Below are 10,941 nucleotides of genomic sequence, written 5' to 3'. Positions count from 1 at the left end.
GTGCTGGCAGCCAGGGGAAGGAAGGCCTACTCTTGCATGATTTTCATGCATCGGGCCTCTAGTTTATTATAATCTACTTGCTCATGAGTTTGCAGAGGGTAGTAAGTTCAGGTAGCAGGAATTTGTCCTCAGAACTTTAAAGGCCTTGATCCATCATTGTCATCCTGATTTGTTCCTAGGTGATTGTTTTTCCCCACTCTTTGGAAACTTTCAAGGTTTTCTCTTTATTTTTACAGTTCTGAAACTTCATAGTGCTATGCCTTGGTGTGAGTTTTTTCATTCATTACACTTGACACTCTGTTGGGCCTTTCAATCTGAAGAGTGAGGTTCTGGAATAGCCTCTGGTATTACTTCATTTTAATAACCCCTTCCCCTTTTAAAGCTTTTTGTTTTGATTTTGGGCATGTGCCCTGATCAGGAATCAGGGACCTCCTGGTTCATAGGTCGATGCTCAACCACTGAGCCAGGCAACATTTGTATTTCTCATGACAATATTTCTAATGCAAAAAATATTCTAAAAATACTGTTGCATATAATTTAATCCATAAAGATATTTTTATTTTTAATTAAGCATAGTAAGAGATAGCAAACCTTTATAGAAATTAACTTTATAATTAAGATTCTTTCATCAGCAGCAAACAATAATTCAGGTTTAAAATTATGAATGAAACACTATGGAAGAAAATTTTATCACAAAATATTAGGGTATTTTGAAATAAAGAGCCATTCTGCTGTCATACTTTTATTTTTATAGATTCACTTTAAGTCTCAAAATGAATTTTACAAAATAATTTCCTTTCATCAGTGAAATACCTGTCACTGTTTAACCTACAATATTTAAGTACAGATGCAAATATTTACTAAGCAGTTTCATTAAATAGATATCAAATCATTTTATTTCTATTTAGACTCATTAGAATATTTATATTAAATACTCTAAGGTAACCTTTGTGTATTAGGCAAGTAGGAGCTACTCAAATGAAGAAAAGTCTCATTTGTTTTGTAAATAATAAAGATTTAAAATGTAAAAAATTGAGCTTAAAAAAACAACCAAACCACCTGTTTTTGTTTTTTTTTAATATATATTTTATTGATTTTTACATAGAGGAAGGGAGAGGGATAGAGAGTTAGAAACATTGATCAGCTGCCTCCTGCACACTCCCCACTGGGGATGTGCCCGCAACCAAGGTACATGCCCTTGACTGGAATCGAACCTGGGACCCTTGAGTCCGCAGGCCAACGCTCTATCCGCTGAGCCAAACCGGTTAGGCCCACCTGTTTTTTTAAGTCACACCAGCCATCTACTTCTAAAAAGTCCTTATCAAAGCTATTTTTTAAAACCCAACATTTACTAACTCAACAGATGGGTTTTAGAAATGAGGAAAGTAATTTTACTTTCAATTCACTGATTACATAGTCAACTGGTGCCTTTAAAAAATAATTTTAGAATACATGAAGATTGAATTAAACCATTCTCAACATTTTTCCAGGACTGTTTGCTAACTGGCTTGTTTTTACATATGAACTTTACACATGTCTTCCACAGGTAGTACACAAAAATATTATTTGCAACTATAAAATCTAACAAGTAAACTCTCAATGTAATATCACTGCTTTTTCCTTCTCTTGTAAGAATCGTTACTGTGAGTTCGAACTCGCTGGTACACAGAGGATGCTATTTTCATGTTGTCTTTCTTTGTAAACTTCTTCTCTATTGCTCCTGGTTTCCAAAGTAACAACTGTGCATCTTCTCCTCCAGTCAGCAGAGTATCATCCTGCATATTCCAAAAGAAAGAACGGACTGTAGCAGCATGCCCTCCCTGAAGGCTGGTCACATGGCTCAATCCTGATGTAGTACAGCTCATTAAGTGAATAATTCCTGTGTTTGTTCCACCAACAATAAATAATTTGTCCATCTTTTCATGATATAGGCCACCAATCAAATAGTCCAACAAAACACCTCCTTTCAAATTCATTACTTCTCTGACATCCTGGATGTTCAAACGTGTAATTGGTTCATCAGTATCCAGATGATTAAGATCCCACCAACAAAACCCTTCATCATGTGTCATGCAGTATATCTGTTTATAATCTTTCCCAGACCAACCAATATAGCTAACCGATGAAACTGAGTTACAAGTTGTAACCAGTGCATCTTCTTCATTATCAGCACTAATATCAAATACATTTACCAGGCCATCTGTGGAACCTGAGACTACCATGTTGGGATTGCTGGGATGGAAACAAACTTGAGTGATATCATCACTATGTGTTTCTGAGTATGCACCAAGTGGGTCTTTAGTAGTAGACACATCTTGAGAATTAATTCTTGCATCCCAAAATACCAACAATGCATCATCATCAACTTTTTCTGTACCAGCACAAATGACATGATCATTACAGCTGATATCAAAACTGATAAAAATATTGGAAGGATAACCCTTGAAAAGCTGGACAGGTTTTTCACTGGCTAGTCGAGCATCCCAACATTTTATTGTGCTATCGGTGCATGACGAATATACAATGTCACAAGAATTTGCAAATTTGACGCCATTAAGATGTCCAGGATGTCCACTAAATTCTCGTACTATGTTTAACCTTTCTTTATCATATATTCTGATTAACCCATTAGAACATAAAACAGCAACCAAGCTTCCTTTTTCTGCTGGTACAGTCTTGGATGTGTCTATGCCAAGCAGATAAGTAGGCTCTTCAGTTCCTGAGGAACGTTTAACAATGCTCAGATTAGCAAATTGCTCTTCAATCTTCTCCATAACAGGAGTGGCATCTAAGGGTAGTAAATATCTGTAATGAAAATATAAAAATTAAGATTAAATCCACAGGTTCTCTAAAATTGTTAATTAAATCAAGAACATTTCCTTCTGAAGGATGACATAAAACGGAAATAAAATCGATTTTAATATTGTAATCATTTCCCTACCATGATGTAACTAAAATTAAGTTACCTCCTTCTAATTCTCTCTTGAACACCAAATCTACTACATATACTTTATGCCAGTAAGAGAGTTTACAAACATGTACATACACTGCTGAGTAATTGGTTTTTAGCTCAAACCCAACTATTGGTCCTATTCATAATCCTCAGTATTAGTCAGGATCTCTACTTTGGATTCATCTACACTTGTTCCTAACTGCCTTATACAACTTGAGAACCTAAAGTAAGTGTGTAGGCAGAAAAATGGTCGCCCCAAAGAGATCCATGCCTTAATCCCTGGAACCTGGAACTATGTTCGGTTACATGGCAAAAGGGAATTGAGCCTAGCCAGTGTGGCTCAGTGGCTGAGCGTCGACCCATGAACCAAGGGGTCATGGGTTCAATTCCTGGGCACATGGCCCAGGTTGTGGGCTCAATCCCCAGTAGGGGTAGTGCAGGAAGCAGCCAACTGATGCTTCTCTCATTGATGTTTTTCTCTCTCTATCCCTTTCCCTTCCTCTCTCTCTAAAAATGAATAAAAACAGCTCTAGCTGATTTGGCTTAGTGGATAGAGCATCGGCCCTCAGAATAAAGGGTCCTGGGTTCGAGTCCAGTCAAGGAGATATACCTCGGTTGCAGCCTCGATTGGGGTGCATGCGGGAAGCAATCAATCAATCAATGTGTCTCTCTCACATTGATGTTTCTCTCTCTCTGTCCCTCCTCCTCCCTTCCACTTTCACTAGGAAACAATGGAAAAATATCCTCAGATGAGGATTAATAACAACAAAATCAATAAAAAAATATTTTTTTTAAAAAAAGGGGGAATTGAGGTTGCAGATGGAATTAAGGTTACTAATTGGTCGACTTTAAAAGGGAGAGATTAGCCGAAACCGGTTTGGCTCAGTGGATAGAGCGTCGGCCTGCGGACTGAAGGGTCCCGGGTTCGATTCCGGTCAAGGGCATATACCTGGGTTGCGGGCACATCCCCGGTGGGGGATGTGCAGGAGGCGGCTGATCGATGTTTCTCTCGCATCGATGTTTCTGACTCTCTGTCTCTCTCCCTTCCTCTCTGTAAAAAATCAATAAAATATATTTTAAAAAATAAAAAATTAAAAAATAAATAAATAAAAGGGAGAGATTAGCTCTGGCCAGGGTGGCCCAGTTAGTAGGGCTTCGTCCTGTGCACCATGAGATTGCAGTTAGATTCTGTTCAGGGCACATGCCCGGGTTTCGTGCTTGATCCCCAGGAGAGGGTGTGCAGGAAGCAGCCGATTAATGTTTCTCCCTGTCTCTCTCCCTTCCCCTCTGTCTCTAAAACTCAATTAAAAAAAAAAAAAATCTCCCTTTAAAAAAATAAATAAAAGGGGGAGATTATTCTGGATTATCTTGGTGGGACCAATGTAATCGATCACCAGTATCCTTTTAAATCCATGGAGCAGAAGATAGAGTCAGAGGGAGATGTTACTATGGGAGAAAGGCACAGAGAGATACATTGCAAAGGAGGTCAATAAGTGGGTAAATGTTAATATGAGATTATTTTTTTTAAGCCCACAATTCTTTGCTACTGCTTCCACCTGATCTCTGCATATGGAAAATCAGACTAATGAGAATTTTAAACAATAAGATAGTTTAATGTGGCCTTTAAGCTAATAGTAACTTATAGGACTATGCCTATGAACTGTTACACCCAAGCAGGACAGTCGTACTAGACTCCTTCCCTTCATTTTGTTGCCTAGAAAGTGTTTCACATTGAAACAGTCCTGCAAGACTTTAATTCAAAGGATTCTGGTGATTGATGAGGCAGGACCTCAGACAGAAGGGCACAGCAAACTAGCACTTCAGGACTGTAGCAATGGTAACAATCACAATGGATGTCCACGTGATATATTGTTTAAATGAAGTACAGAAAGAGAGAAAAAAAGAAATAAACAAACAAGATGTCAGAGGTAAGGAGGGTATGTCCCCCAATACTCAAGCTATAGAGCTTATATTCTTCCACAGATACATTTTAATCTCTTATAGAGAAACACAAAAACTTCTAGCCTATGTTTAAACACATTAGTATGCAAGTGAGTAATATCTGAACTAAAACTTCCAAGGCCATATAGTTAATGCTTAATTTTACATACTAGTGAATCATTCAAAAATGATGAATACACTTTTACTTCTATGTATAGCCCTCATCTGAGTTTTACTTGCATGATCCACTTCCCAGTGTGCAAGAGAAACTATAGGCTGTCTTTTCTTCTCACTACACTCTCACGGGGTAACCTCATTTATATTCGTGTTTTCAAGTGCCACCTATATGCCAATGATCTCATCTATTTACAAATCCTGTTTACAAATCTCTACTAGACATTCACTTCTCCTTGAACGTGTCCCCCTACACCACAAAATAAACTCATTACTTATGCTCCCCCCCACCCCGCCTTCCCTTAACAAAACAAGCAAACAAAAAAGTAAACTTCTCAATTTTTTCCATTTTGGTAAATTTCCAAATCCTACTTAAAGCTAAAGGTTGCTTAGAGAAGTATTAGGTTAAATCTGTGTCTGTGGATCAAAAAAATATTGACAACTTCATATGGTTCAACCTAACAAAAACATATGCAGAGAGCAAATAAGAGTAACCATAATTTTTACCTTACTTTTTCTTTGTTAGATGTATAAAAAAAAGCTTAGTTAGCATTCTAGATCTCAACAGATTAGTGAGAGATGAGGACATGGAGAGTGCCTTTCTTCTGTCAACACACACACCCCATTAAAAAGGATACAAAAAGATATGGACAGAAAAGAGTACTAAAGCAGAGTAGAGAGGAGAAAAGAAGAGAAATGAAGATAATCTAAAAGAGAAAGGAATGAATAAAAAAGAAAGGGGAATTACTGCTACTACCTCCTTAATTATATGTGGGAGTAACACTGCAGTTCTTACTGCCCCAACACTGAGTTCAGACAATGAGGCCCAGATAAAGGAAGTTTAGTAAAGTATAAAGCTATGATAGTTTGCTCGGTTAAAAGGAATTTTTCTTCATTAAAATAAATTCCTTGTCCTTGAATTAGAGAATGTAACAAGCAATCATAACCAATTTAAATATGAACCCAATTGTTCTGAGAATGGAGGCAGAAAAATTATCTCATCTTGACCCACCTAGTGCAGATCAGGACACAGCAGAACCTCAAGCAGTGCCCTGGCACTGAGCCACAACTGCTGCTGTGGTTCTTACTGGGATACACAATTCTCGTGTCTGAATATAATGCAGATGTGAGATGTTAGAAAGACACCCTAAAACAAACACCTTAGGATAACCTTCAAGAGGGTGAAAATATTCCTGGTGAACCGCCATCTTGTAATACACTAGATAGAAATTACTAACTAACCTTTTATCTGAATAACTGTCCTTATATAATTAAAAGTTGATTACCTAATAGCAAGTTCCTAAACATAATTATGAATTCCTCTTGTGGCTTTGGCTTTAAAAAGATTTGTTATTTTTTATCAATCAAAATGTTATTTTACTTCCTATTAAAATAAACCCAGTAAAATATTCTTTCTGCATATAAAGTACATCCTAAACACATCTAGCTGCAACTAGGTATTGCTCATATTGCTGAACTGGCTAAGTTTGAATATGAAATCTGAAGGACAGCCTAGCTTAAATAATTCCATAATGAATAAGGAAGTAGCTTTTCCCCCACATAAATAAGGGGCAAAGAAGTATTAAAAGAAAATAACATACACTTTACACCTATTTAGAAACTACTGATTACAAAAGGCACAATAGTAAAAGTCTCCTACATATTATTTTATAAAATCAGAAATGAGCAGTAGTCTTAGAAATAGGTATATTTCTACTTTTCAGGCATAAATGTTCACCATACTTGAAAGAGTTGACAGCATAAGCATCATACACAATTATATTTTTAAACTATTGAGATAATTTATTAGACTTGGGCCAAAAAACCTAATTCCCCACAGCTAAAACTTAATATTGCCCACTGACCATAAGAAACTAGCTATGATGATTGTGAAAGACAGAAGTCCACCAAATGTCGAAAATGGTTAATGGGAAAAGACACTCAGGGATGGGCTCTAATAACTTCACAATCCGCACTTACAACTCAACTATAATAATGCTACCACGTCTATCAGATTGGGCTAGGATAATTGAGCCTCACAGAGAAGAAAATAACCATAATTGGAGTTCAACAAATGCTAGGCTATATGCTAGAAACGTATTTAATTTTTTTATCCTAATCATTTAACCCTATGAGATAGGTATTGTTATCTCCATCTTAGAGAAGAAATTGCAGTTCAGAGAAACTGGGTAACTTGCAGTGATCTCATAACTACTAATGGGAGGACACAGGGGAATCTGGTTTGAAACCCAAGCTGTAACTTCAAAACCTGTGAAGCTGTGTCCATTCCAATACCATGCTATTGCTCTTCTATGTAAGTGCTAAAGTATTAGTGTCAATTTTAATTAAGGTATATCCATATTAGGCTTTGAGAGGAAGAATTATATGTTAATTCTACATATAAGCAGAGAAGAAATTGAGCAGGATGATTGGAAAAACACCAACCTAGAAAAATGTTGCCATAAGCAGCCATCACTCTATTTTCTTGTGCCCCACTTCGCTTTCTTTTAAACTTTTTATTACGGAATTTGTATGGAGCAGAGAATAGTAAAAGAAACCCTCATGCTTCCATCACCCTGTTTGAACAATTATATTCCACAAGACAGGAAGTCAATTATACATCCCATTAAAAAAATTTTTTTTTTATTGATTTCAGAGAGGATGGGAGGGAGGGGTGGGGGATGGAAACATCAATGATCCGTTGCCTCCTGCACATCCCCTACTGGGAATCGAGCCCGAAACCTGGGCATGTGCCCTTGACCAGAATCGAACTCAGGACGCTTCAGTCCGTAGGCCGACGCTCTATCCACTGAGCCAAACCACCTAAGGCTACATCACATTTTTTTTGAAGGGCAATTAAGAAACTCCAGTGGACAGTGTGATGAAACCCCTCCGATTCACTCCCCTCTCCCCACTCTTTGTGGCATTGACAAAATTTTAGGACTTTGACCCCAGTTCCAAGGGCAGATCCTGATTAGCCAAAACCAATCACAGTAATTCCATCTCTTGTAACCAGTAATTTGGTTTAGAAACCTTACATTTTTGCTAATCCATGTATGTATTCCCTTCCCAACTACAATTTGTTCAGATGTAGAACATTAATTCTAAAGTGGACCCAATCCAACTGATGGAAAGAACCTTTATCCCATGGTTATGAGATTCCACATTTTCTGACTACTTAAGTCATTTTGCAGCACAGTTTTTGTTAATGCAACCAGAATCACCCTAACTAATTAGGGATAATCAAATAAAGTCCTTGGGTATATAATCAAGTACTAACTTAATATAGAGGCTCCTACAAAGAAAAATTTAGAGAGCACACTTTAAAAAGCCAAACTTCATTCACATTAAAGAGGGACTTTATTTATTTATTTTTTTAATATATTTTATTGATTCTTCACAGATAGGAAGGGAGAGAGATAGAGAGTCAGAAACATCGATGAGAGAGAAACATCGATCAGCCGCCTCCTGCACATCTCCCACTGGGGACGTGCCCGCAACCCAGGCACATGCCCTTGACCGAAATCGAACCTGGGACCCTTCAGTCTGCAGGCCAACGCTCTATCCACTGAGCCAAACCGGTTTCGGCTAAAGAGGGACTTTAATCTTTTGTTTTCTTTAGAACTTATATCCTCTCCTCCCCACTTTTTTCAGTTGTTTTTGTTCCAAAATAAAAGAAAAATGATACACAAAGGAATTTTCAGAAGACTATAAAAATCTATGCTCAGTAATAATTGCAGAATTTCCTGATTCTAAAGACATCAACAAAATAAAAAACAACAACAACAAACCACTGAAATGATACAATATTTTAAAACTTAATCTGAAACTCAATCTATTAAGTTTCGGGATATTTTAAAAATGCATTTATAGCCCTAACCGGTTTGGCTCAGTGGATAGAGCATCAGCCTGTGGAGTGAAGGGTCCCAGGTTCGATTCTGGTCAAGGGCAATTAAAATATCTTTAAAAAATAAAAAGGGCACTAGGTTTAAGAAACACCCCAATTTCAATCCCTTGTTCTACCACAAACTAACAAAGTTATCATTGTACAAATTGCCTAACCTCTCTAAGCCTGTTTTCTCATCTTTAAAGTGGGAATAAAAATTAACACAATATGAGTGCTTATTATGACAAAATACTATGTGCAATGTGCTAAATGCTGATGATGCGGGTGAAAAACATATTTGCTGTCAAGAAGATGGGAGTTAGACCAGTAAACAATTATAGGGTGACAGACACAAGGACAGAGGTAATCAGAGTATGATACAGGAATATAGAACAGAATTATGTAGAGGGCACAATTCTTGGCATAAAGAAAATAAGCAACAAATATTAACTTCTTTTCTAACTGTTTTCATTCAATTTGCCTTTATTTTATTTAATTTCATATTCCTATTCTTAAAACTACAAATTCTTGCCTGGCCGGTGTGGCTTAGTGGTTAAGCATCGACCTATGAACCAGGAGGTCACGGTTCGTTTCCCAGTCAGGGCACATGCCCGGGTTGCGGGTAGATCCCCAGTGTGAGGTGTGCGAGAGGCAGCTGATCGATGATTCTCTTTCATCACTGATGTTTCTATCTCTCTCTCCCAGTCCCTTCCTCTCTGAAATCAATAGAAACATATTTAAAAAATTAGGGATAGACTAAGTTACCGGTATAAGAAGCATATTTCATACTTTTTTTAAAAAAGGGGAGTAGGGTATATAGCAGAACACCTGGAAGCAGTAGCTACTGTCTAATGTCATGTGCTAGTAGCAAAGTTAGTGGCAAATTTGAAAAATCTAATGGTAGCCAGAAAAGCTCCATACTGAATATTAAAGAAGCTTATTAGTTATCAAGCATATCTAAAGTCAACTTATCGGAAGCAAAACTGCATGGGTAAAACTTAGGAATCTGGTTATCAGTATTTCAGGGAAGAGTGAAATAGGAACAGTCACTCATGCATTACCAGTATGTCCTAAGAGAAGCACCACCTTGGGATTAAAAGCATGTACTAGCTTAACTTCAGTAAAACATGTCTCAGAAAACTTTTGTATCAAAAAATTCAGAGAAATTTATGTGTGTTTTAAACTAACCAGAATTGGCTTTTAAACAATTTGCAAAGAAAAAAAAAAACACCACTTGTTTTTAATTTGGGGAAAAGTGCTGAATATTTAGTGGAAGGTATGCTAACCTGACATCTGCTACAACTTCAATGTAATTTTAAATATCATATTCATTAATGACTGAGTCTTAATGTGTTTGTAAATTAATCCTGTTTAGTGAGTCTGAATATGCTCTTCTTATTCACATGAATGTTCAAGAAACTGGTTGCAGCAACATATGGTATCTCATACATTAAATACACTAAAATTCTTACAAAAAGCACAGTTTTCAAAGTGCAGGAATCTGTTACCAAGGAAAACGGGGGTGGGAGTTTGGAGGGAATGACACACACCTTTTTATATGGTATGAGATTATCTTCCATGCAAAACTCACCCTTTATTTATTTTTATTTTTAAATATGTATTTTTATTGATTTCAAAAAGAAAGGGAGTGGGAAAGAGAGAGAGAAACATCAGAGAGACAATCATTGGTTGGCTGCTTCCTGCATGACCCCTACTGGGGTTCAAACCCGAAACCCGGGCAAGTGCCCTGACCAGGAATCAACCGTGACCTCCAGGTTCATAGGTTGACACTCAACCACTGAGCCATGCTGATTGGACAAAAACTCACCCTTTAAATTAAGACTATGAATACCCAGCTTCTTTCAACAAGAACAATGATCTGCCTTTGCCTTTCCATAACAACCAGCTGGTTAAGCAAACACAGAGAAACCACCCTTCCCCAGTCACCAGATGCTTAATTTCAAAGTCAGTAACAATGTGGAATAAT

At 37.2% G+C, this 10,941-nt stretch overlaps 1 protein-coding gene across 2 annotated transcripts in view; it reads right to left on the bottom strand.

Annotated features, from left to right (window-relative positions):
- Positions 1-959: 959 nt before the first annotated feature.
- The window catches only part of WDR89 (WD repeat domain 89), a 35,103-nt gene continuing 25,121 nt past the window's right edge, over positions 960-10,941 (bottom strand). For both annotated transcript variants that reach the window (XM_070418688.1, XM_070418679.1), the window contains one exon: positions 960-2,805. In XM_070418688.1, the coding sequence (XP_070274789.1) occupies positions 1,608-2,774 (1,167 nt within the window). In that variant the 5' untranslated portion in view covers positions 2,775-2,805 and the 3' untranslated portion in view covers positions 960-1,607. The remainder of the gene's footprint in view (positions 2,806-10,941) is intronic.

This window comes from Myotis yumanensis, unplaced genomic scaffold (assembly GCF_028538775.1).
Source record: "Myotis yumanensis isolate MYYU_CA2020_CCGP unplaced genomic scaffold, mMyoYum1.0.hap1 SCAF_1, whole genome shotgun sequence".
Lineage (NCBI taxonomy): Eukaryota > Metazoa > Chordata > Mammalia > Chiroptera > Vespertilionidae > Myotis > Myotis yumanensis.
Note: the sequence above shows the minus strand (reverse complement) of the source record. Positions and strands in the feature narration are given on the sequence as shown.